The 27891-nt window shown below is 39.8% G+C and overlaps 1 protein-coding gene across 4 annotated transcripts; it reads right to left on the bottom strand.

Moving 5' to 3' along the window:
* Window positions 1-1792: 1792 nt before the first annotated feature.
* rhpn1 (rhophilin, Rho GTPase binding protein 1) lies at window positions 1793-23426 on the bottom strand. Of its 4 annotated transcripts, none has more exons than XM_030728351.1 (16): window positions 23304-23426; window positions 22803-22887; window positions 20027-20142; window positions 12767-12895; window positions 11825-11900; window positions 11419-11496; window positions 11075-11199; window positions 8808-8974; window positions 8307-8494; window positions 8068-8224; window positions 7543-7656; window positions 7194-7388; window positions 7033-7109; window positions 6781-6927; window positions 6112-6264; window positions 1793-4998 (listed from the first exon to the last, which is right to left on the bottom strand). In XM_030728351.1, the coding sequence occupies exons 2-16, from the start codon at window positions 22875-22877 to the stop codon at window positions 4786-4788; spliced, it is 2010 nt and encodes a 669-aa protein (XP_030584211.1). In that variant the 5' UTR covers window positions 22878-22887; window positions 23304-23426; the 3' UTR covers window positions 1793-4785. The 4 variants fall into 4 exon arrangements, with proteins under 4 accessions (XP_030584211.1, XP_030584208.1, XP_030584209.1 ...); XM_030728348.1 differs by lacking the exon at window positions 23304-23426 and adding an exon at window positions 23072-23296; XM_030728349.1 differs by lacking the exon at window positions 23304-23426 and adding an exon at window positions 23072-23296 and having other exon boundaries at window positions 1793-4995.
* Window positions 23427-27891: the final 4465 nt, after the last annotated feature.

The raw sequence follows: 27891 nt of genomic DNA, 5'->3' as shown, positions 1-27891 counted from the left end.
GCAGCTCATCAGAAAGAGATGGAATGTTTGAGTAGCCATCTATGTAATCTGTAATCTGAAGGAAAGGAACAACATCTCTTGTTGCAGACAACCCCTCCAGTTTCCAGTTGTAGTCAGAGTAGTATTGACCATATAAGTTGTTGCATGCAAAAACCCCTGTGGATGGAGTGTAGACACCACACCATTTTCAGACAATTATTCATAACCATCTCAAAGATTTATCTTCATGTTCGGCTGCTTTCAGCACTGCTGGTATTTGTTTAGACTCTTTCGCTTCAGTTGATCTTTCGGAGTTAACTTCAATAGTTACTTCCTCCAACTCATCTCTGTTCTTGTCCTGTTGGACCTCAGTACAGCTTTTGATACTGTTGACCATAACATCTTATTACAGAGATTAGAGCATACTATAGGTATTAAAGGTACTGCGCTGCAGTGGTTTGAATCATATTTATCTCATAGACTCCAATTTGTTCATGTAAATGGGGAGTCTTCTTCACACACTAAGGTTAATTATGGAGTTCCACAGGGTTCTGTGCTAGGACCAATTCTATTTACATTATACATGCTTCCCTTAGGCAGTATTATTAGAAAGCATTGCATCAATTTTCATTGTTATGCAGATGATACTCAGCTTTACCTATCAATGAAGCCAGATGACGCACATCAATTAGTTAAACTGCAGGAATGTCTTAAAGACATTAAGGCCTGGATGACCTCTAATTTCCTGCTTCTAAATTCAAGTAAAATTGAAATTCTTGTACTCGGCCCTACAAATCTTAGAAACATGGTATCAAACCAGATACTTACTCTGGATGGCATTACTTTGGCCTCCAGTAACACTGTGAGAAATTAAGTCATTTTTGACCAGGATATGTCCTTCAATGCACATATTAAACAAATATGTAGGACCGCTTTTTTTTCATTATTTCTAAAATTAGAAACATCCTTTCTCAGAGTGATGCTGAAAAGCTAATTCATGCATTTATTACTTCTAGGCTGGATTATTGTAATTCATTATTATCAGGCTGTCCTAAAAGCTCCCTGAAAAGCCTTCAGCTGATCCAAAATGCTGCAGCTAGAGTACTGACAGGGACTAGAAAGAGAGAGCAGATTTCTCCCATATTGGCTTCTCTTCATTGGCTCCCTGTTAAATCTAGAATAGAATTAAAATCCTTCTCCTCACATACAAGGTCTTGAATAATCAGGCCCCATCTTATCTCAAAGACCTCATAGTACCATATCACCCAAATAGAGCACTTCGCTCTCAGACTGCTGGCTTACTTGTGGTTCCTAGGATACTTAAGAGTAGAATGGGAGGCAGAGCCTTCAGCTTTCAGGCCCCTCTTCTGTGGAACCAGCTCCCAGCTTGGATTCGGGAGACAGACACCCTCTCTATTTTTAAGATTAGGCTTAAAACTTTCCTTTATGATCAAACTTATAGTTAGGGCTGGATCAGGTGACCCTGAACCACCACTGCTATAGGCCTAGGCTGCTGGGGGGTTCCCATAATGCACTGTTTCTTTTCATTCACCTTATTTACTTTGTTTATACTCCACTCTGCATTTAATCATTAATTGTTATTAATCTCTGGCTCTCTTCCACAGCATGTCTTTTTTTCTCTCCCCTCAGCCCAACTGGTCACAGCAGATGACTGCCCCTCCCTGAGCCTGGTTCTGCTGGAGGTTTCTTCCTGTTAAAAGGGAGTTTTAACCTTCCTACTGTCACCAAGTGCTGCTCATAGGGGGTCGTTTTGACTGTTGGGTTTTCTCTGTATTATTGTAGGGTCTTTACCCACAATACAAAGCACCTTGAGGCGACTGTTTGTTATGATTTGGCGCTATATAAATAAAATTGAATTGAACTGAACTGAATTGACAACAATTTAGCTTCTACAATTTATTTATCTTTCCAACAGTGACTGGAAGATGGAAGAAGGTCGCTGCCTGGTAATACACTGGCCTCACTGAAAGCTCTGAAGACTGAGTGTTGAGATCAGGTGCCAGATCAGGCCCACAGATTGCAACAACAATGCAGAACCTTTTAAACAGACATTTGATTGGGCTGAATGCAGCCCTAAAAAGAAAGAGAACTGATATTCTGGTGCAAAAGATGAACCAAGAGCTCTTTAGAGCACTTTCATTTGCACCAGTTTCCTACAGCGTCTGAACTGATGAGAAGCAAATGTCACCAGTCTATAACCCATTCAGCAGTAATACACCTCAACAGTGAAATCCCATCTACAGCAACACTTATTTAATGTGATTGCTGTTTTATTGAGACTAAACGGAGCCCAAGAGAACGCTCAACTGTGGGGATGAAGTAAGATTTAGCAACTCTGTGCCAGATGTATAAGCAGACAAAATTAACAAGTAGGATAGAGAAAGTGCATCTGGCAACCTGCTGTCTTTAATGGGAACTGAAATATGTTGTAAAAGCAGCATCCAGAGAAGCATATCTGGTAACTCAGAGCCTGAAATGGGAAGTGAAGAATAGTTTTAAAAGTAGGATGGAGAAAAGATCAAAAAAGATTGGCCCAAACTCTAACTCATGGGCGCACCAAATTTGCTCACACAGCAGTAATAAATTCCATTAGTGGTTCCATGTTGGTTTGGATTTGTAGTTTTTTTTTTTTAAATAAATGACTCCCAAAAGAGAAACCAACGTTTCTGAATTAGCAAAAGGAGGGTGAATGTCACCATCCGACTATGTTTAAGACCTTTTAAGATTGTATTTAAGACTTTTTAGACATTTGTACATTAAAAAAAAATGTATACACAAAAACCAGACAAATGCTGAGTTTGCTTTTGTCCCCCCTGGCTTTCCATACTCATGACTGTGGCCCACCATGGCACAGATGCTGTAAAGTCAAAGCACACGCACTCACACAGCATTCATTTTTAGCTGGAACAATATGCTACATCAAGTGGTATCAAAAGTTTACAAAAAGTTCAAACAGCATTGATTTAAAGAAACATTTTCTCACCATCATCCTACAACTACAGACCGGCTGTCTCTAACTGACAGTACAGTGGCTGGACTGTTAAAAACCTCAGAGAGCAAACACAGTGGACTTTGGCGTAAACACACCTCACGTCATGCTTTTCATACATGATCTCTCGGTATCACATTTGATATCCATACACATAGCCTCTCAGTCATTACATTGTTCATTATTGCAACATCAGAAACTACATGAACAAAATTTGTCACAGTGCATTCAAAGTACTAAAACTACATTAGAAAATAGAGCAAACTTCAAGTGCTTTTAGTCACCTAGAAATAATGAAACTAAACATGAAAATAATTATCTAAGGACTAAGTCAAACATCATACTTTTAGTAATAAAATCCATGTTGATCTGACTGGCTAAATTAATACTCATCTGTGAACAGATTAACACTTGCAGGACGTCAGTGGTTAATCACAGGTGATTGTTACTGAATATTCTGTCACCTCAAGAATAATAAGATACAAGAAATTTTGTACTTTTTAACTCTGCTTTGTCTTCACTTTCAACAAATGTTACTGTTTAGCACAAAACTGTCCAGTCGTACCTCCTTATTCACACTGTAAGACTTCAACACTGGGCTCTTGTTTTTTCTGTCTGTGAATCTTTCACCTACTGCTAACCCTGCATTAACTAGATCTAGTAAGTACTTTTGATGGTATGACAGTAATTATTTGCTGAAAAGTTCAGCCAAATGAATTGTTTTCACACAAATTGAGACCATGTGAGGAGAATCAGGTGGGAACCTTTCCACAGGTAACAGGTAAGATTCATTCATACTACTGGCTAAAAACACCCACCCACCCACTCCATGTGAATTCACTGGAGAGTAACCTGAACAGTGGTTACAACATGACAGACTCTGTACTGGAGCTCTGGCAGTGTAAACACATTACATCTGATTTAGAAAGGTTCAGGCCTGCAGTGCATGTGTGAAAACAACTATATCCACTATAAAATCTGTGGCACCCTGTCTCACAGAGACATTTTAACACTTGTGTGTCCAGATAGAAAGGGTGCTGTGCAGCTGTTGTTAACAAACACAGTAACCATGTGTTGCAGTGTGTTTATAAAGCCTCAAACTGAAATCAGAAGATGCATCACTTCTGTTATTTTGCTCCCTTTTTCCTCAAACCTTTGTGCTATTATTTTGTAGATAATGTACTTATACAATTTAAAGCTCATTAAAATTGAACTTGTATAAATTTCACTTTGCCAGGTCCTGTGGCAAATTAGCATCTATTCACTCACACACTTTCCACTGACTTTGTATACATTCCCACCACATTCTTCCTGAACACACCTTTGAGACTCAAAGACAGGCTATCCTAGTGTAGGAACTGGCAGTACAGTTCAGGTTCATAGCCTGCACATGAAGACAGTTCCAAACAGTGACGCCAAAGTATCTTGGAAATGGGCAGTGCCTTATTGTGCTGCTCATTTGCAACCAGATTCTGCACAGTAGTGACCTTAGGTGAGACACCACAAACACATTTCCATTATCATCTCACCTGCTGTGCAGTCCCTGTCAGAAAGATGCCAGCGCACATTTCTGAGATATTCCAGCTTCACTTTTGTCAGTGGGAGGAAGTAGTAAACACCATATTCAGTGATTAGCTGACAAAGATGTCAGATACACAGACTGTGCTAAGAGGAACCAGGGACAACACTTGTTCCTACACTGAACAACCACAGGAGGTTGGTTTTTCATGTCTGTTCTACTTGTACCGTGTGTTCCGCTGCTGTGATTCCCTGAGTGCTTCCTCTGCAGTCATGTCTCAGTACATGGCCTCAGTGTCTCGGATGCTTCCAAATGACAAACTGAAAGCACTTCCAAGTCTCTTTGTGAGCCCACTACCTTCCCTCTTTTTCTTCCTGTTCCAGTTCAACAAGGAGGCGGAGCTCTGGCCTTTCGCCCCACCCAGCAGATGATGCCGAGTGTTTTCTTTATCGCTGCAGAGTGACAGCATAATGGCCCTCCTCTCCACCTGCTAGTGCACAGATAATTACACACACATAAGTACACAACCACTGAAACAGCAGCCAAACACACACCTTTCTAAAACCTCTCAATATAAACTCCCACGCCACCACCAAGTGCCAACACAAACCAATTAAAGGAATCAAAGAACATTTTGTTGTGAAAAAGAAACTGAAACAAACCTGATATTGACCTGAAACAAATTTCAGGTCAATATCACTAATGTCTGAGATATGGCACCTGGAGTACCCCCCTGATTTTGCCCTATACATAATAGCAATTAATAGCATTTTTGAAGTCATAGAAAATTAAGCACTGCTGCCTCACAGTTAGAGTACCGACCCCATACAGGATAAGCGGAAGTGAGTGGATGGATATTAGAACAGATTTATTTTCATTTTTTCATCATTTCTACCCAATTGATCACATATTTACAAGCATCAGGTTTTTGCAACCCCCTTATTTCAAGAAAAGACTCTGAAGAGCCAAGAAAAGCATATATTTCTAATTTAATATGTAGTCTTAGCTAGCCTAATTTTTTCAGGGCCACAGGAAATTCAAAATTTAAGATATAAAGGCCCAAAAATGCTTCCAAGACACTTTTTTGACCGGGGAAAAAAATGCCAAATAGCCTCGAAAATATCTCAGTTTCCTGAAGAACATCCTGAATGCAGTGCATGGCTTTGTTTACACCAGCAACCACCCAGAAGGCCACATCACAGTCACGTGACTGACTGCAAATAACATGCAGTGTTCACAAAATGGGGCCAGAAGTTCTCAATGGAAGGTAAATAGGTCATCTTAAAAAATTAAAAACAACCCATCAGAGAGATCGAAGGGCCATTAAGATCAACAGTTTGGTACATTCTGAAAAAAAAGGTCACTGGTAACCTTAGCAGCATGAAAAGACCTGGACATCTATGGAAGACATCGGTTCACACAATGTTTACAAGAAAAAGAAAGAAATGCCACCAAAAAGCTTGGAGTGGTTTATTTTTCTCCATGTTTCTGTCAGAGAGAAGGAAGTTTAGATGCTTGTGTGTACCCTACACATTGATGAATGGAGCATCAATGTGCTCTGGATTCATTTACAAAAGCCCAAACACTTTATACACATACGTACCTGTGTATCATGTGAGTGTAATGTGACCACACTGATCTCCACCCCTCTGTCGCTGCAGCTCTTCAGCATGTGGACCACCTCACCATGTTTGGCCCACTTACAGTCCTTCCCGTCCACTGCTACTATATAGTCTCCTTCCCGCAGTCCTGCCTCCTGAACACCACGCAACAGTTATATACCATGAAAATTCATATCAGTTTATTTTAATGACATGTTTTGATCACAAGTGTTTTGTTTTTTTTTTTCCTTTTCCCAGACACCTGATCACATTTTTGACTGTATTCTGCAATATGCAGCCAATCATGCAGACCTGCAATATACTGTAAGCTAAAGTCTCTGTGTTCTTTTGTCTCCTTCATGCCCAACAGTAGTTCGAAACTTTCTAGATGAAAATGTGCTTATGCTGTCAACTTTAAGGCTCTCTGAGTGAAAATGAAACTCATTTTTCAATATTACAAATTAATAACTGTTTTCTGCAGTTATTTACTCCCATTGACAAAAAACAAGTTTGTTTTGTTTTTGTTTTTTTACACAAAACATACTTCAGAAATGTTTCCAGCTAAGAATCAAACTGCAAATCAATCCCAAGCTTAAAAAGGCTACAAGATACAAGACAAGATTTTTTTTCTCCTCGCAGAATCCTCCACAAATGTGCAGCATTTATCTCACCTCTGCACAGCCTCCAGGGACCACTCCAGCCACCAGGACGGGAGAATCTCCTCTGAGCGTGAGCCCCAGTCCTCCTTCTCTCCTCTGCAGGCAGATCACACGCATCGGGCCCCAGCGAGCCCTCGCACAGAACACTGACAGTGGACCCTACAATACAACAAACAGTAATCTCCATCAGGCAAAGTTTAGTAATGGCTACCTCACCTGGGTAGGTATCTCTGAAGGGTGCAGAGAAGACCCTGTGGGATTTACCAGTCTTTGGAAGATATCAGTAACCTGGACTGTGGAGAAGTCAGGTGGAATAATGTCTGTTTTCTGGTGGGTGTGAGCTGTAAATGGAAGAAGCCAGTTAGTCACTATCCTTCAATCAAAGAGGAAATGTAACTGATTTTAACATTACAGATGAGACTCACACTGTATCTCTGGGGCCTCTGCAGTCTCATCAAAGTCGTCCTCTCGGTCCAGCTCTGAGTATTTGTCCAGGGAGCGTTTGTGTGTGAGAGAGAGCACATCCTGCAGGATGTCCATCTTCCTTAGGATCTTACACAGACTGTGGACACGCAAAGCCTCCTCATGTCTGATTACAGCACGCCGCAGGTGGGCCTTACCTTTATGTAAACACGGATTATTATAAAAAAATAAATAAAGGTTTCAAAAAGTGTGAATGTAATTGTTCAAGTTATAAACTTGAGCATTCTGGTTTGTTTTCATGATGCCTGCTTAAAGTCGCTCACTGCAGCTACCTGATGAACACAAACTCACCAAGCTTTCGTCTTTTTTCAGGATCTTGAAGAACCTGGCTGAGCGGGGGTCCTGCAGGAACGCTGGCATAAAGCTGAAGGAAGGCCTTCTCAGCTTCTTCCTCCCCCTCCTCCCCTGCAGACATTATGGAATAACGTATAAAGCTAAGATCTGAATAGATACACAAATTAAGTGAGGATAACCTCTGGGTAAGAGCTGGGAAATGCTGCATGACATAGCTTACAATGTATCTGTATTAGCAGGCAAGCTAGCATTAGATAATAACAGTAGGAAGAAAGAGACAGCACAGGGTCAGACTTGTCACCTAAAAACAAACCCTCCATGAGCTGAATGCTCTGTTGATTTTAAATGTAGTTTTTTCCTGATGGTCAATTTCCTGTTTGATCAGATGAGCTTCATTGGCTAAATGAAGCTACAAGTGTACAGATTTAATTAAAAATTAAATGTAGCTAAGGCAGAAGTTTATCTACAAAACAGGAAGTGTGAACACCCCCTGATTAATATTTGAGTAAAACTTGCACTTACCCATGTGGTCGCAGAGTGCAACAGCAGCGTAGTAGTGGGAGAGAGCGCGGAAGTGTTCCGATTTGACCTGAACCATGGATGCCCATGAAAATGGCACGTAGTCCTTCATCAAAGGCTGTGTCATGCTCTGCTGCACTAACAAGTAAACATCTGACACCTACAGAGCACATATGCACATACAGGTAAACACAGGGAGTCGAGGTTAACAACACAAACAAACCACAGATGTCTTTACTCACCCGTGCAGCCTCCTGTGCCAGTTGGAGCTGAGAGGTAAAGTGTGTGTCCTGTGTGGTGAGAGTGATGCGCTCAAACACACACTCCTGTACCTGGGCAAGCATGAGCCGGACCAGCATGCAAAGTGACGGACTGCTCATGTCCAGACTCGGAGCATTGGAAAAATTGTCTTTAAGATAATTAAATGCACCTAAACACAAAAGGAAATGGTCGTGCACATAAAATATCATACAAATTTATCCAGATATCAGTAATTATTATATCAAAAATATATTAAAAAAAAAAAAACTGAGCAAAAATGTTACATTTATAGCACTGGCTACCTCACCCCTGCTTGCTGCAGGTATCACTGCCATATAAAGCAGGACGGCAAGCACGCAAGACTGTTATGCAGATAACATGGACAGGTTCAGCTGTTTTGTGTAAAAAATGCCCCTTTTATTTGAAGTCTCACAAAATGAGAGAACAAAGCATTCAGTTATACGCTTTTGCCACTGTGGTACCTGCAGCTCGCTGAAAAGCATCTATAGCTCGGTCTATGCCAGCTGTTGCAGAGCGGTCCTGTCGTGCTCCGATCTGTGTGTATAGAGCCCCGATGTTGAACAACACACTTCCCTTCTCAAAGGCCAGCGCACGCTGACATGATGGGACGCCAGTCAGAGAGTCATACCTGAGTGACAAACAAAAAGCAATGCGTCATTCATTACACTGCTGTCTTTGTATAAAAAGGGTAATGATAACTTAGTATGTTATTTTATGCCAATGTGAATGCCTCAAACTCAACACTATACCTAATACAGCATCCACAGCACCAAATCATCAAAGAGGAGCCTGAAGGAAGTGGGAGATTTGAGGATTTCACACTGTAAAATAACTTGTTGCTTTGTGGTATTTTGCTTTTATGCTTTATATACAGTATGCACATATTTTGTATCATTAATTCAGCTCTATCACATGGTTGCTGATCTGAAAAGAGAATCATAGATTTACAGCAGTCAGAAATGTCTCTTGGAGCCATCTCACCAATTTAAACAAAGGTTCCTCAGTACAAGTTACAGGAAGGTGTGGTCACTTGCCCAAAGCCTGGAAGAAGACCTGAATTCTAACCTTCAGTACAGAGAAAACTGGTTAAGATGGTCAAGGACAAACTGGGAACTGCCAATGCACAAGGCTTCCCTAAAGTTTAAGCTGCTGGAACATCACTACTATCAAGCGAGGTTTCTATCACCATGCACTGAGAAACTGCCATCCAAGAAAGAAGCCTCTGCTCCACAATTACCACCTTCAAGCTTGACTAAAAACTATATAGCCAACAAAGAAAAGCACTTCTGGAGAAAGGTTTTATGGTCAGATTAAATAAAGACTGTTTGGCCACAATATCCAGAGGGATGTTTGGAGGAGGTGAGGCAGTCAGCTGGTATATGAAAACTGCACCAGCTATTCAGCATGAGGGTGGTAGTATCATGTCCTGAAGCTGTTATGCTGCTAGCTGAACTGGTACAGAATTATTTAGTATGAACTCAAATTATTAGCTAGCTGGTTGAAACCTGGACACAACTGGATCATTCAACTGGGCAATGACCCCAAATGCATATTAAAGCTGATTGTGGAATGGATAAAACCATAATGGCCTTTTTAAAGTCCTGACTTCAAAGCTATCAAACATACTGTATGTGGATTATGCTTAAAAGTCTGTGCCTAGCAATCATTTTAATTGACCGATACTGATTCTACTTAGAAGGGTGGTCAAATATCCAACCAGAATGATACCAGAAGCTGGTTGATGGCTACAACATCATAATCTGGTAAAGGAATAATTTTCTAAGGAACATTTAACCAAATATTAGATGAGCACTATGTCTGGTCTCGTGTGTATAATCTGTGCTCTTTGATCTGCTACCTAATTAATTTAAAATGAATATTACCGTATTTTCCGGACTATAGAGCGCACCATACTATAAGCCGCACCTACAAATTTTTTGGAAAAAACTGGAAACGTACATATATAAGCCGCACCGGGCTATAAGCCGCTGGTATCTCCGCCGCTCTCGGTTTTCCACAATTACTCGGCACTCAGCAGAGGGGGACAGACAACCCCAAATTTGAGTTATAACAAGTCAATTCACCATTGATTCGTTCACGCCGAGCTTACGTGCAGCGGCTCTATTTCCCTCCTGTAGTGCCAGGTCGATAGCCCTCAACTTAAAAGCGGCATCATAGGAAGTTCTTTTTGTGGTTTCCATGATGAGGGAGTTTGAAAAAAATCTCTTTTGTGCCTGCTGCTAGCACTTGTTGGCGCTTTCTTCTTTGATTTCCAACTTTGACGTCCCATGATTCATATCCTGCTAAAGAGCCCCCTGGTGGTTAAAGAAAAATCCACAGAAACGCCGCACCGGGCTATAAGCCGCATGGTTCAAAACGTGGGAAAAAAGTAGCGGCTTATAGTCCGAAAAATACGGTAATTAACATAAAATTTATATTTCTTCCCATTATAGAAAAATCAATAACTTAGCTAACGCTAGCTGTAGCTATCTCACAATCTATTACTTAATATAACCCCCTGATTTAAACAGTGCAGTTAGTGGTTTTCCTCTGGCAGAAAGCAGCAGTAAGGCACCAGGATGCAGTAACTACACAGTTAAAGTGCACATTTAAAAAGCTGTTCCTTCACACATTATTATTTTATTGCATATTCTAGTATAATGTAAAATACATGTCAGTAGTTATAATAACTCCACTGTATTTAAATGGAACGGTGCTCATATCATACCAGTGGAAGTGAACGCCCAGATTCCTCTGAACAGAGAAGAAGCGTTGATCCAGATAGTACAGCTGGTTGTAGTACTCCATCAGCAGCTCCAGACCGGCCTGGTTTCGACTGGGTGTACGCATGGCCTGGTCAAATCAACAATACACTCAATGTTAATACTCATCTAATGGCAGAGACAGACAACCTCAAAGGGAGATCGAGTTTAAATAAATCACTTTTCCACTGTTTCTTCTACCTATTATTAGAGGTGCTCTCTGGGTTTTTACAAGCAGCTTCCTAAAAACAGATGTAGGTCTGAGCAGAAAGTTTGCATTGAATCAAACTGTATGGGTGTTTCTATTAACCTGTCTGAGCTCCATAAGGTCTTTGATCTCCTTGTCATAGAGAAAGCTGTCCTCTCCGTAGTGCTCACAGATGAAGTCCTGTGAGGGCAGAAACATGGTGATACCTTCACATGTGCACACTTGCTGAAAAAATGCAGACAAATATGAGAACAAAAACTCCTATTTCATCAAACTACCTACTGTATGTGCGTATCAAGTGTTTGTCTGTTACGCCATTATTCACTTCATAAAAGGAGTGAAAACAGGTCATGTCAACTTATGTAAATTGTAGACACTGCTTGTAAAATAAGGCTAAAAAGAACTGTTCAGCAGCTTGTGTTAGAATATTTTTATTATAATACTGTTTGACTTAAACCCAACAATTTTTCTTGAAAACAACATGAAACTGGATAAATGCTGACTTCACCTTGATAGCAACAGTGACATCCACCTCTTTGGTTTCTTTTAAGCCAAGTGGGATCATTGGAACATTGACAGCCTCGCTGCAAAAAGAAATAAACACATGTAGCGCACATTTCAACAATGATCATGTTGCTGCTGCCATCTGCTTGTTTTCAAACCCAGCAGGCATGCTTGTCAGTGCTTCATCCTGCTAATCAGCAAAGCTAAAGCCAAGCATTAAGCCTGTCACCCCCCACAGTCACCTACTCCCATTCACAACAACCACAAATGACACAGAGCTGCAGAGGCCAAAATCTTATGGCTGTGACAGACTGCATGGATCTCTACACATGAATGTTTTTTTTCTCTCGTCTCTGTGGGACTGAAACCTAACTTTAGCTGAACCCTGAAAGCCTGAACCATGAAATAATTGACAGAAAATTATTTTTATATATATATTTATATATATATATTTTATATATATATTTTTTTTAGTTTTTATTGACCCTTCTGATGAATTAAAAAAAATAAATATTAATTTATATATATCATATTTGCTACAGCCTACTTTTTTTTTTTTTTGCAATTGATTGCTTATAAATGTATTGCACAAATGATGTAGGTTTTCTGGGGGTGGGGATAAAACTGATGATGTTGAAATATCAAAAACTCACAAAAACTCATACATCAATATGACATCCTTGGCGTTAAAGGGGTAAACTCATTATAAAAAACAAAATATAAAATAAAATCTCATTATAAAAACAACACAACATTTGTAAGGACCAACACACAAACTGGTCATCACAAATATGTTCACCCAAATATCTACACCCAGTGCCAGCATCAGTACAAAAATATAATGGATGCTTGTTTTCACCAATTATAATGCTCATTAGTCTAACAAGTATGGCCTAGAATGGATGGGCCAAATGTGGGTGCATTTGTGCATGTCAGAATTGTGTACCTGTCTGTCTGGTAGACTTCCATATTGCTGTTAAGTTCCTCCAGCTCCTCTTTGAGCAGCTGCAGGTTGGAGTTGACAAAGCTGAGCTCTAGAGCGACCGTCTCCTTCACCTTGTTGTTGGTTGTCGCTCTGCAGAATAAAACACAAACACATCCACGTTTTTATTTTTCCAGCTCCCAATAGTTCTTTATGGACTTTCTAAAAACAGTACTTGGACTGGTTCCTAATCTGCTTTGTCGTGCAGCCCAGGATCACAACAACAGCTAAAAACTGATTTGCCAGGTTCACTGAGTATTAGTAGACATAGTAAACCTTTCTGAGAACATAAATTCAGTATGAGGGGAACACACAAAAGGCCTCTCTTTAATTTATGCAGCTCTCTCTCCACCTTTTCCTCCCTCCAACATCCATTGTTCATTCAGTCTCTCATACCCAGAAAGAGTGGGAGGGTCAATGAGTCAGGCCAGCTCACACTGCTGTGGGGTACACACCTACACAATGTTCCTGGAAATCTGAGGCATCACTAATTTACTATGGTGACTGATAATGCACTTTAGAAAAGTGGTAGAGGAATTCCCCCATTACATTCCTCTGACATATCAGAACAAGGCTTAGACTGGGCACTGGTAAGATAAAGGAAACAAATGGTACTGAATAGTGCACAAGATCATTGAGATTTTGCACAGCCTTTTCTATCCATGAAGGGGAGAAACACTGCAACAAAAGCAGCACTGTATCAAATCCATAGAAATGTAAACGATATGGCTGCATTTAGATACATTAAAAAATTAAAGGATGGTTCGTGTGAGCTCTGGTGTCAGTTCTGGAGATGTTTTCTACAGAGCTGTCTGACTTTTTAGCAAATGTGATGGAATTAGATGGGATTTGCCTCGAGGTGCTCAAACTAATAAAATCATTTGAAAAACTCAGCAGCAATATCTCTTTCCAGAAATCATAACCTCATTACTCCAAAAAATCTACACGCATTAATGTGAGCAGTTTAATTTTCATATTACATCTACATCTGCCCAACAAAAGAAGCATCATCAACAACATCAGGAATACTCTGGATACATTTTTTTCTATCGTTTCCTGCTCTCAAGACAATCAGTGATTTTTTGTTGAACAGTCCAAAACACTCCAAAGATGACTGAACTACCACAGTGTAAAGAAAAACAACAACCTATTAAACAAGACCCATAACCAATGCAGATATCCTCCCACCATTAATGAAAATATAAAATAAATGCAGAAGTCAGGATAACATTACAGACAGCTTATTACATTCTGCAAAACTATTCTGCCCTAATTTGGAGGCCTTGCTCTAAACTTTTATCCAAATATTTTTAGTTACTCCTGGGTTAGTAAAGATATAATACATATTCCATCAAAAATATCTTAATAATAATGTTAACAATACTCATTAAATCAAAACAATTTTAAACATACTGTAAGCGATTGATATTCTGTGATTATCTTTAACATTTCTACAAATACGTTTTGATAACCACATCCTAGAACACACACAAAAAAGTTTCCATGGTAAACAAATTAGACAAAGTACATAATGCATACTTGCACAGTATTCACATCATATTCTACTCATGTGTATACAGGAATATTATTACATAATCAGCTGATATCAATGCATTATGTATAACATCACTATGCAACCACGCTGTTTACATTTGAGCGATATTATTGAGCAGTAGGTATTATTTTAATATTGCTCAATGATGAGGTATAGTCTGTACTGTTTATGGCCATGAGTCATCCATAACCAATGTGACATACAAAGCTCAGCCAATCAGAAGCTGGTATCACAGGCTGATCAATAAGGCTGCAGCCTAGAACTGATGTTACTATAAACAGACTGGCTCTTTACCCAGAAATTTGGGATTCCCCAGTTTCTCACTATCTAGCAACTGCCAGCTGTTGAGTGCCCTATGCCAGCTGCAAGATATAGGGACTCCTCACTTTCTCCATTTCAATCAATAATGGTCAAATGGGTATAGCCAATCACACTGCACAATATGATCACATGATTAGGCTAAGCCAACCAAGCATGAGAAAGAGGCTGCATATATTTTCATAGCATTAGCAGCCTGAAATCCTCCATGTTTAACCTCCACTTCAGATAAATACAGCCAAAGTGTACATCCAGGAATATCATGTTGCACATCTTTGAAGAGTAAGGAACACTTCCCACAAATTTCATGGCTCAACTTGTAGTTTTGTAATTTATAGACTGGAAAGGTAAAACCTCATGGACAGACAGATGTGATATGACAATACCCTCCTACTATATATTGTGTGGGAGGATAAAAAGCTGGACATTTGTTAGGGTGCTTATCTTCAAACAGCACTTCATCTTCAGTTTAATGTACTTGTTAACAGAATCTCTTTGGACTCTAAATCAGACATAATCAGTAATTAGACGACATCACTTTGAACTTGAAATATTTGAGGCGCTTTTTTCCATGTTATCCTTTACCGCATGACCAAACTGAGTTCAAACACGCAGCTGAAGCTCATTTTTGAGGTCTTCTTCAATAAGGTTAATCTTTCCAGTTAGACCACTTTAGCTTCACCTCTCTCTTCATCTGTCGCTCCCTCTCCCAGTCTCTCTCACACACACACCTACATGTAGGATCAAGCCAGGGCCAATCTGATTAGTCAGCATTAAACGGACTGCCAAATATCCCCATCACACACATCCACTTGCACGAACAACATGCTGCAGCTTTTGGAGGGGGAAAACAACTGTTTCTTACTCGTAACTTAAAGAACCACAGAAGTTTAAAAGTTAGAAGCTTTATTTCTTCACCTATTTAATATTTCTGTAACCAAGGTGACCCTAAGCCTAACCCAACATGAAGACCATTAAAATCACTGACAGAGTACCCCACACACCCCTTGATATTGTATAAAACCTAAATTTGGGACCCATTGCAAACATGAAGTGAAATAAATTGTTTCATTTAATAAAACTGCATAGAGTCCCCTGGGAGCCCAGAACATTTGGATTTTTAAAAGCTCTAATCAAAGCAGAAACAGAAAACAATGATGTGATATCATTAGGAACAGACTGATTGACAAAGTCATAAAAAATTCGAACGATAGAAAAAAAAACACCTGTCTGATATGAGAACAAATATACCTCTAGGGTCCGCACAGAACCCAGGCGGTAGCATGATGGTTAACAGGATTACTGTAACTCAGCTGAGCTCCAACATGCAGCACAAAACATGCCAAACACAAAACCTGATGAGTGACAACCCCTCCTTTATCTTTAATTAGCATACTGAACCCCTACCCCTCCCTCCCACACACACACACACACACACTGCCTCCCACACACCAGCACTCACACGATGACCCAGTTTCACAACAGTTTCACAGGGAGTGAAGTGAAAATGAAAGCTACATGCTACAAGCTGCATTCCAGTTGACAGGAAAGGGGAGGACAGAAAAAAAAAAAGGGTCTGGCAGCACCAGACAAATAAGTTGGGGATAAGCTTGCCAGAGCACCACTGGGAATCTCAGCATGGGAACAGGACGGGGGCAGACACAAACACAAAGCCAGCTGATTACAGGCCGGCAGGCTGTGTGGGGGTCCTCTTTGTCTCTGTGACTGAGCGCCCCAATAGAAGGGGAGGGAGTGCTTGTATTATTTCCACTAAACTGAGTCATCAACTTTCAGGATAACAGCCTCAATCAGGTCAAAGATGGAGCTTGGGAGATATTCAAAGGACAAATGAAAAGACATTAACAGCCTGTTACACAGTAATTACTTTAGGAACCGATTCATCATTTATAACGTTTAGAAAACAAAATAGTGAAGCCACCCAAATATGAGAATTTGCCCTTTTCTTTGTTTTACGCTAGGATGATTCTAATCAGCTTTAAAGATCATTCAGATCAGTTTTTAATCAAAGCAACAGTCGAACATATTCAGTTTATCATCGCTCAAAAATATGATCACATTTAAGTGAAAAAAATTATGTTTTTTCTTCAAAAAGGATGACAAATTGGTCATCAAAAGAGAAGTTGATTAATTTCATATCAGCTAGTTTTATATAGGAACCTAAATTTTTTGAGGGGATTTTGAAACGTTCAGAATTACAGAATAAAACAATACCAAGTACACAGGAAAAACAGAACCAGCCCAGCTATCATCCACCCATCCAAACTTGAGAAAGTAATCTAAATCTGTTGTAGCCAAACAAGTCCTGAGACAACAGTGAGTCTGTCTTAAATTAAAGACACTGTTACTTAGATCTCGTTAGATTCTAATGTAGCACCCATAAGGAGGCAGAAAGGAGCTCCTTGCTTTAATTAAGTGGCTCCTTCTCATCCTCCTCCTGCTCCCAAGTTGAATGTGAGTGCTGGTGCAGCAGCATGTCCCATCTTTTTCAGAGACTTTTGAACAGTGGGCTACTCATACTATAAACATTCTCAAAACTGCCACAGCAGTTGGATGCTGTTTCACCATTTCATTTTTAACTTCCCTCACTTCACAAATAAAACTCTCTGGTGCTACGTGAATGACAACTGGCTGCTTTACAACACAAAGCCAGCACAGTTCTGGGAGTTGGCTAATTAGCTTCGATGGTGCTCATGCTGCCAAAGTATAAAGTGTTTACTCACTTTTTTGTATGAAAAACTATTATTGCAAAAAAAGAGAAAAATGACACAAAGATTTGCACAACAGGGTTAGAGAAAGAAAAAGCACAAGCACGAAAACATTCATGTTCACGCACAGTGAACACAAACAGAGCTATAAAACTGGGTGGTGCTGATGTCTGTGTTTCTTTAGGATGGGAGTGCTCTCTGACCTTTTCCCATCACCAGAATGAACCAATAAAGTGACAGAGGCAACACGTACACCAACACAGATGTCACCTGAATAGCATTTCTCACTAAAACTTAGAGGAAAAGCTAATTTGTGAAGAGTGTATATACCTTATTACAATTGAAACAATTGTGATAAAGCTGTAAACACTTCCCCAAACACACTGCTTCATCGTTATGTATCCACAGGATTGGAACAACAGCCAGACACACTGGATATTGGATATTTCCAAAAGGATTTCACATCTTTCCATTAATGAGTTTTCAGTGACGCTGGCTCAGTACCATGGGGTTGCACCTTATTTTCAACATGTTGCAAGGAGGAAAAGTGTCTCAATAAATAACATTTAATCTGAAGATAAAGACGGGATTTTCCCTGACAATCTGCAAGTTTAGTCACCTAGACAATTTACATAGTAGGTTTTGCAAGTGTGCCATTATCTTACTATAATGATCGTAGTGAATATACGTACATTTGTCTGTATGCACCCTATCTGACAACACATTCTTAATCCATGGGGTTTAATATGATGTTGGCCCTTTGCAGCTATAACAGCTTCAACTGTTCTGGGAAGGCTTTCCACAAGGTTTAGGAGTGTTTATGGGAATTTTTGACCATTCTTCCAGAAACGCATTTGTGAGGTCAGACACTGATGTTGGATGAGAAGGTCTGGCTCACAGTCTCCACTCTAATTCATCCCAAAGGTGTTCTGTCAGGTTGAGGTCAGGACTCTGTGCAGGCCAGTCAAGTTCTTCCACACCAAACTTGCTCATCTATGTCTTTACGGATCTGCTTTGTGCACTGGCTCACAGTCATGTTGGAACAGGAAGGGGCCATTCCCAAACGGTTCCCACAAAGTTGTCAACATGTCTTGGTATGCTGAAGCTTAGAGTTCCTTTCACTGGAACTAAGGGGCCGAGCCAGGGTTCTATCCAGCGGTTGATCGCCCGGCACTGAGGCATGCTGAGGTCGTCTTGCGCCAGGCTGAGAATTTCACTGGTTTGCTATCGGAACTCTTCTATTACTGCAATTACGAAGCGGGCGCACACCCCACACACTAAGCGCACGCCACCCCGTCACCGATACCAGACTGATTTTTTTTTTCTCCTGTAAGATCACTATACTATAGCATTATTTCACCACAATTTGCAAGCTACCACCGGGCACACCCACTTTTGTTCACAATGTACACATGCAATCTCGCAACGGTCCTGTTCACACTTGATTTTGCAAAATAGTGACCAGTGTGAAACCAAGGGGGAAGTAAAGGAAATGGGAGCTCAATGAACAAGTTTGGGATTCCTATTAGGGGTGTGCGATATATATTGTCTACGATAATATCGTAATTGCCGTGTTAATGATGTGCGAGCTGACGTTATTGAGTATGCTAATTAGGGGGGAAAAAAAATAAATCAAACGCCTCGGCTCCACACGTGCACTACTTTATGCTTTAGTATAGGCTGCTGTGCGTGCGCATTGAGACTGCCTGTACTGTGCGCTAGCATAGCTGCCTAAACAGCCAAACCAAGACAAACCACGACTAGCGGAATAAAGAGGAAAATAGTGAATGAATGGATGTTAATCTCCTTTAAGTTAGAGCAGGTATGTTACAATCACTACGTCAAGCCCCAGCGACGTTATCGGAGCTCACCTGTTTGAAGCCTCGGATAATAGGCTTCTGTGATTTATTTTGCTATAATGTAGGAGGAATCCCCCTGGACAGCCTCTATTTTTTTTTTTCCCCATTCTCTCATGTCTTTCGTATTGAGCGATTGCTTTTGCCAAAGGTTAAATAAAATTAAAAAAATAAGTTAATGTCTCAAAAACACTGATTTTAGTCTTATATTTTACCATCTTGCACTTCTTGTATGAACACATTTTTAAATAATACAAAATATCGTTTATTATCGTTATCAAGAAAATTACAGAAAATATCGAGATATTATTTTTGGTCAATATCGCACACCACTAATTCCTATTAAACATAAAATCCCAGGAGCTTATCTTGTTTCTTTTCTTCATAAACTCACAAGGATAACACACTGACGCGTTGCTTAAAGAACGTTTATTAAGAATAGCTGTAGGTAAATGTGCATCTTATTTTCAGAGCATCGTAACACACACTCCCTATCATCATCAAGTCACATGGTCCAATCAGATTCAGGTGAATCCAATGACCCGTAGAACGAACCGTGTTCACAGAATATTACATACATAATATTATCCAACTCTTGACCGTCGCTGAATTGACGACTGACGACAATTCATTACGGTAAAGTCGAAGACATTTTTTGACGACCATCAGGACCACATAAACCCTATGCCAAGTCACAGCATGTTATGTAACATAACAACAGAAAAAAAAAATTGTGCACACAGTGTTCTAATCCATTCCAGTGGCCCACCTGAACAGGTTCTCTGCTCCAGCTCTCATCCGCATCTCCTTGTTGATCTGTTGGTTGATGCGAGCCCGTCGATGCTGCAGCTTACTGCGCTGAGTCTGAGCCAAAGGATCACAGCCCTACGGATGAAACAGAGGAGGTAAAAGAAAATTAGACTATTTTAATTCATTTTGCAAGAAAGCAAACCTTATTTCACTTATGAAATAATACTGTATATAATGAGGGTGTAAGCATTGTGAATCAAAAACCAAAAACGCCATATAAGCATCCACAATCTTGTTTTGCAGTTTTATCTTGCTATATCACAGTTGCAGTCCACAATTTTAGGTTTGTAAGACAGCAAGATGAGAGACCGGTGTTTCCCACAGATCTGCATTCTGTTTGTGGTGTTAGCAGTGTCAAAGAGGGTTCACATAACGCGTGTATGTACACTCAAAAAGAGGCACAAGCACACTAAACACACTATAATCAGCTGCCTCTCCAGTAAGTCTCTCATCCTGAGGGGAAGACTCCAAACTGCAGCTAATAGTCCTCAACCAACTTTCCACCTGCTGCAGGTTCTGGGCAGCATAGTCCTTAGGCTCACAGTGGATTTCTAGAGCACAACAAGGCTTACAGACACCAGCTTCAAACCACAACAGCAGAGTTGGAGTCCAGTGGGCTGCGGGATGAGAGACTCAAACAGCTGAGTAAAACTAATATCACTATTCCACTATTGTCACTGTTCTCTCAGACAGAAAACCATCAATATACCTGGATGGCCCACCCAAGTAAAATCTATGTGACAGAAACACTGGAGAATGGAGAGGAAGCTAAATGATAGCGAGTAGTAGGGAAACACAGCAGTGGAAAGGGTCAGAGCTAGCTGGTTAAGTTAATGAACTTCCAGAACAGGAGCAAAGAGACATATTACCAGTAAATCAATTGTGGAAGTTGTTGAAAAACCTAAAATTAAAAAAACGCTACAATGGGCTGCCAAATATACTTTGGTGGCTGTTAATATATGTTTTCAGCCTGCCCAAGAAAACACCAAGCAGTTGTGCGAATGTCACAACATTACTTCATGCTGTATGAGCTAAGTAAGAAGTACTTAGAAGTAGCAGTTAGCAGACTTACAACCAGCTAACTAATGTTTTCCCTTAAGGGAATTCTCCTGTACAAAAACAAAAGATAAAAAGAAACTGTAAGAGACAGAGCCACAACTGTGGAGAGTGAGAAATTACTTTATGCAGTCCAGGTGTTAAATTTAAGACCATTTCAAACTATTTGTGCAAACAACTATCAATGCAGTAGAAAAAAAATCAATGCAGTAGAAAAATGCTAAAGTATAGAGTCAAACAGGTGTTTATCATCTTATTAGTGTAAAAAATGTTGTTTGCTGCTTAATTTTACTAAATGTTCCAACTTAAGTCCCAAAGTTGAGCCTTCCTGTTAGATTTCACATGACATTAACCCAATTTTACCATTAGCAAATCAGTCCCAGTAGAGAGCAGTCTGAAAGGTTTGCTTCCAGACCAAAAAGTTAGCATAGCATAGTGATGAAGGATGTGTCAACGTGAAGATCCTTGTGGCTTGGTAATGGCCATGGTAAGCTGAAGACACACCTTCTCCCAGAAGGTTAGGAACTTTAACAGAGCCTGGTAATATGTGAGAGCTGTACGTGTGTGTGCTGTGTATATGTGTTTTTAAAATCTTTTCCAGTAAACACTGGAAAAGCTCCCTCACAGCTGACTGTTAAATGTGTGCTCAGTAAGACCAGCCATGTGTCATACAGTGCAGAACACTTTCACACTCAGAGGTAAACAGATGTACAGTTACATGACAGATGGAGCAGCTGTACTGTAAACATGCTGAATACTCCCTTTTTTATCCCCTACTGCTTCTTCTATCACCTTCTCTATCCCTCTTAAAGGGTCTTCTACAGTACATAGTTGCTATCTTTGTCTCTTTCTCTTCATTTTTCTTGTTGTCTCCTAGTCAAGGTGTTTGTTTACACGCACATCAAGTAATCCTCAAGTGCCTGTGTGCACTGATCTCCCACTTCTGCTGTACATCAGTAAAGCAGGTTGCAAAGATGGAGCTACACCAAAAATTTTCTTCTGATTGCTTTGGTCACTAGCAGATAGCCACATGGAAGACATTGACTCCTCTGCAAACATTCGCCATTCACGGCAATGATACTTGAAAAATGCAAGACAAACTGAAAACAGAGTGTATTTGCCATCCAAGTAAAAGATGTGCGTCACTGCTGCAACCAACACATTTCAAAAGTTGCAACTTTTACTTAGAAGGCAAATGTTCACTATTGCGCGACATGTTTTTCACAGTTCCACTGCCACTTGGTGAATAGTTTGGGAGTATTTGCAGACACATCTGTGTCTTCCATGCAAACTACTGACAACCACAGCGTTTTCAGTACAGCATCATATACCTCTCATTTGACTGCAATGTAACTATTGTAAGCAATGTAACAACATATTGCTGTTAATGCAGCAGTTATAAATGTTGGCAATTACATCAGCCACTTGTGTAGGCTGTAATGTAATAGGTTCAACACAGATTTACCACAGATGTATAAATTGAAACAAGTGTTGTTTTGTTTTTGGGTTTTTTGGTTTGTTTGTTTTGGGGTTTTTCCTGGCCCAAAATTATCCCCAAGTGAAGCCACACAGCTTCATGATGTGAGCTATATTCTAGTTATACTGAAAAATAAGTGAAGCCGTTTGTTTTCAAAAGCTTTTTCGGAGCTGAAGTGAGTGTATGAGTGTAACCGTCTCACCTTCCGGATGCTGCCGTCTGTGGGTAACGTTAAGGGGAACTCGTCGTCGTCCGAGGCACCGTCTGACAGGGACATCTCAAACTCTCTGCGAAGATTAATGTCAACATTTTACTTCACTCACTCGCGTTTAGACACACTTCTCATACACCACAGGGCTCTTTGAACACAAATCTTAGCTTTAATCACCATTTTTAAAAAAAGCAGCTTTCATCCCAATAAAAAAGAAACAAACAAACAAAACGTTAAATTCGCAAATATTCATCGCTTGCCTTATCGTTGGTTCCTCCATCTTCAAGCAACACCAGCGGCCAAAATTTTCTCTACATGTCTCCTACCTTTTCCACCACGTTGTGAATTCCCAAGTGAGCACACAATTCCAAAAGCAGCTAACAGCAGATAAAGTTTTTACTCCTAAAAAACAACCCAGCTCCAAGTATACAACACCACCTCCTGAGCGCTCGACTTTTTCCGACCTGTGTGCAGCTGCAAGCGCTTACTCACCGAGGCGGGCTGCTAATGTAAAAGATAGCCAATCATGTTGCAGCTTCTAACAGCGACAGTAGATTAAACAAATCAGATGGAGGTTTGGGACCGAACAACAGCCCGGTCTGACCAATCGCAGGTCGCTCGTGGACTCTCCCTTGCGCCGCTAACCGTTGCTATGGTAACGCCAGGGCTTCGCCTGGTGTGTGGGCCTCGAAAAGATTACCGAAGCTCCGCCTCCACCTGGACTGACACAGTTTTTAAATATTTCTCTTAACTGAATTAAATGAACATGACGTCCATCAATAGGAAAATTTAATAAACAGGCGCAGGTAATGATAAAACTTGATTTTTAATTATTATTACCTGTCTATCTAACCTGTCGAAAGGTTTTGAATGAATTCTGATGAAACTTTGTAGTGGTGTAGATTGGAGTCATGCCAACAGTACATCCACCAAGGTCTTCAAGGTCAGCTTCATGATTTATTGGTCAAAAACTGATTAAAAAAAAATCTGATAACTTAGAAACTACGAGTATTACAAGTGTGGTATACATATACTATACTTATATAATTATGTCAAGTATATTAAAATAACAAAATATACAAAATGCAATTCTGTGCCCTTAAAAGGAAACAGTGCCCCAAAAGTGAGCTGGCTCGGTGGAGGTTTGTGCTCCATCAAGTGCTTGTAGTTACTGATGAAGTAAGAAGCTGAGTTTTAGTGTGCAGGTGCTTGTGGGGAGTTTATTTCAAAAAGAGTTCTTTTTATGTGACATCTGCAACTGAAGAAGCCACTGCAGCAGTGAGAAAAGCAGTGGGTTGAAAAGTGCAATATTTGCATGTAACAAAAGGCTTGGATGATTGAAACATAAAGGAGGGGAACAGCAACAATGCTGCAATAAAAAGACAAATAAGAAAAAAAAGATATACTAAGAACTTTACTTTTTAGAATCCAGCCCAAATTCCCAAAGCTGTTCACACTTGGTTTTCAAATGCATCTTAGAAGTGAACAGCCACGAAACACTGCAGTTTAAATCTGCATTGGCATGTATCTCCAAGTATATAAATAAACCACATACTGTATATAAAAGACTGACTTTGAAAAGTGAAGCCAACACAGAAGTGTCTTAAACATGCATTCTTCTGGTCTGTTCAAGCACTTTCTTGATGGATTTATGGTCTCAAGCAGTCTCCAGTTTAGACTGCACAGTCTAGCTAGTTAAGATAACTAGAAGTTAAGATAACAACTAACCAAGATGATGAAGGAAGTATCAAAGAACCGTCCAATGATGTGTGAGTGTCACTATCAAGCATCATTAGTAGGTGGGACATTCTTGCTGACACACTGTGTGAGAAGAAGGAGAGAATAGCTGCTTTAAAATCTTATTCAAAATGTCACAAAAATAATTTTTTAAAATAATGTGTGTATGCACGAAGGTTTTTTTTTTATGTTTATTTGGCATGTTCAGAAATTCAGCTTTTCTTTTCAATGTCGCAGCGTTGTGCAGTAATGGGTGCTTTTCAAATGTGTTTGGTATTGTGTTTGAATGTTACCACATATTATCACATGTATTCACAAAATATAGACTCTAAATATAACTGTATTTTTTGAATCTTTTTGGCTGTTGGCACATTTTGACAGAAAAAATAGAAACGGGCAGGATGAAGACAGAAAACAATAAATGTGAGAAGCAGTGAAAAATTGGGCTTTTAAATATTGCTTCTGTGGCTGTTATTGAACTCATTTATACACAACAAAAATGTCAAACGTCATTTGTTAAGTTCAGTCAGCATACAAAATATGAGTCAAATATCAAGCTGTATTCATTCTTGCTTTGGTTTTGCTGGCACTGGAAACTTAGTTTATTATTATTATTATTATTATTAACCCTTTTACTACCACAGGGTTCAAGGCCAGCAGTGACCCCTGTGGTAATAGAAGGGTTAATAGACACTCAGGATAACAGTGATAACCCCTTAAGATCCATGTCTGCCTGGACACTACCTCACACTGCTCAGTGATACATGATGAGAAGTAATGATGCAGGTTTCCTGGCTAACAGGAACACCCAGAGTTATGTGCGAAAAGTGTAATGAGACGTCTGTTTCACAGCTCCGAATAGCTGCATTTCTGAAATTTCACACAGAGTGAACTCTCATTGAATCATATGAGAACACGCTAGATGACAGGAACCTGCACCTGTATGTAAATATGTTTAGTGGTTTTTTTGTTTTTCTTTCTTTCTACTTTGATATTTGTTATCATTTTAGAAAAGCTTTTCTGTTCTTTTCAGAGCATTGCCTAATGGGTCTGTGAATTCTTGGTGTTCTCTGTGATTGGTCACACAGCATCAAATAAATAATTTGGTTTCAGTCAGATCCACCCTTTGCTTGTCATCGTGCGCAGAGGAGCAGCGGTTAGCACGTGGTTGGCTACATACATCTTTTATGCACAGTGACTGTTTGCCAGCCAAGAGCCACACTTGTTTAGCACAGGCATGCATAGAAAACAAAATCTCTCAACGCCTAACATGTCACACACACACACACACAGGCTGTTCTAACAGATAAGATGACATTTTCTTGTTATGCTCTTCTTGTGATGTATCTTGGATACAAGATATGTGGTTACAGGTATTGTAGACCGCCACGGGAAACAGTCTGAATGATCACAGTGTGTCCTGGAGGTCTGTATTTGGAGATATCTACTTGTAATCTGATCATCACGGAGGTAGCCTCGGTCTGTGTTCATGGACAGTACCTAGAACACAAGACAAAGAGAAAACATACACACACACACACAAAAAACAATATTAGAACACAGAATGACATCTTACGTGTATTTTCTTCAGCAATACTTGTGTTGGGCTGCAGAACACTTGTTAGATGAGTATATAAGATATTAAACTGTATGACTGTAACATGAGAACACCAGCTCCAGTATCAACCTCCAATTAGTGGTGCTGCAAAAACTGAGAGAGCACTGGGGCACTACAGAGGAGATCTTTTACAGTTTAAAAATCCTACTCATGTTTTGCTTCCAAATCAAACCCTCCTGCTTGTCACAGGGAACTCAGTGACAGTGGTTTCATTGCCATCTACTGGACATATTTGACCCTGATCATAGCTTATGGCAGTCTAGGGCAGCTCACATTTGCAAGGTTCATGCTCTTGTAAACAGTGAGAAACAGTGGACAAAGTTTCCACATGAGAATTCAAGTAAGTGGAGAGAACTGCTACTTTATAGAGGGATGTGATGGAGCTTTGGAGGTAAAAGAGCATTATTTTTGAACAAAGAGAGAAAAGCTGAATGGGGCGAGGAAGGAGCTACTTATACTAAGCCCACATCTCCACACAGGTGTCCTCACTCTTCCTTCAGTTACTTCACCCACACCTCCACCCACAACACAAAGAGACAGTAAACAGAAGCCAAACAACAACAGGACACAGAATAATATGTAACATTGTTCCTTAAATGTGGTGAATTAGAAGTTTTAAATTCAATTAAATGAAAAACAAATACTTCAAATCCATAACTTAAGTACAGTACTTGAGTAAATATACTTAGTTACTTTCCACCAGCATTTTAAAAATATATTCTACTTTCTGCTTTACATTTTTCATGTTTCCTTCTCCCTGCATTCTACCACTTTGGTCACTTGGGGGCAGTTTTGTCCTCTTTAACACAGTAAATACTCCATACTATCATTTCTGTGCACGCTCTGACTGTATGTGTATATGTATGTTTCAGCATATATGAAATATTAGTTATTATACCAGAATGAAAAAAGCTGGTGATTTTGTTGCATTCGCTAAATCTAAACTGCAGCAAACAAAGACAGGAATTTCTCTCCACCTGTAAAACTGCCCTCTGTGCATCTGAACTTGTATGCTCACTTTGAACCATTTTGCTTCCTCAAATAAAGCATCTTAGTCAAAGCCAGAAATGCTTCATGGTGGCACAAACCAGTGTGATGAAGCACACTCACGTAAACCTCTTTAAAAAGTTTGTAGACACAACATTTTTTTCAGCTCACAATGGCCCAATAAAATAAGAACCTCTGACAGCTCGCTGTCAGTAATTTAGTGTGTTGTTCTCTCCTTCAGTGCAAACAATGAGGAGGCCCTGCTGTCAATGTTAAAAATGTCTTTGTCTTCAGATGCGGAGGGAATAATGTACATGCTGTGAAGGCTGAAAAGGACTGGAGTAGAACACAGCAGAATTCTCATTTCAAGCAGCAGCTTGAGGCTGTTGACTGGTGCTATATAAATAAAACTGAACTGAAAATGAAATACAGTACTGTGCAAAAGTCTTGAGCCACCACTCATTTCTTTCTTTACGTTTCTTTATATTTTCCTACCAATCAGTCAGACATTCTTGGAATTTTTCAAAAGTGCTCTTGAGCAATAGTTCTCCAGACTTTCTGAAGGTCTTTTAGAGTTTTTCTTTGAACACTGGATGCCTTTTCACTCATTTTTAGTTCAGTTCTTGTACCTGAGTATTTTTGTTTGTTTGTTAAGCCACTTAACACTGACCCATGAATTAATCAAGCATAAAAAGAAACTCAACTCAAAAGATGAACCGGTGTTGTGTCTGCACATAA

Source organism: Archocentrus centrarchus, chromosome 4 (genome assembly GCF_007364275.1).
Source record: "Archocentrus centrarchus isolate MPI-CPG fArcCen1 chromosome 4, fArcCen1, whole genome shotgun sequence".
NCBI classification, from domain to species: domain Eukaryota; kingdom Metazoa; phylum Chordata; class Actinopteri; order Cichliformes; family Cichlidae; genus Archocentrus; species Archocentrus centrarchus.
The sequence above is the reverse complement of the archived record's forward strand: the minus strand, read 5'-3'. Positions and strand labels throughout refer to the sequence as shown.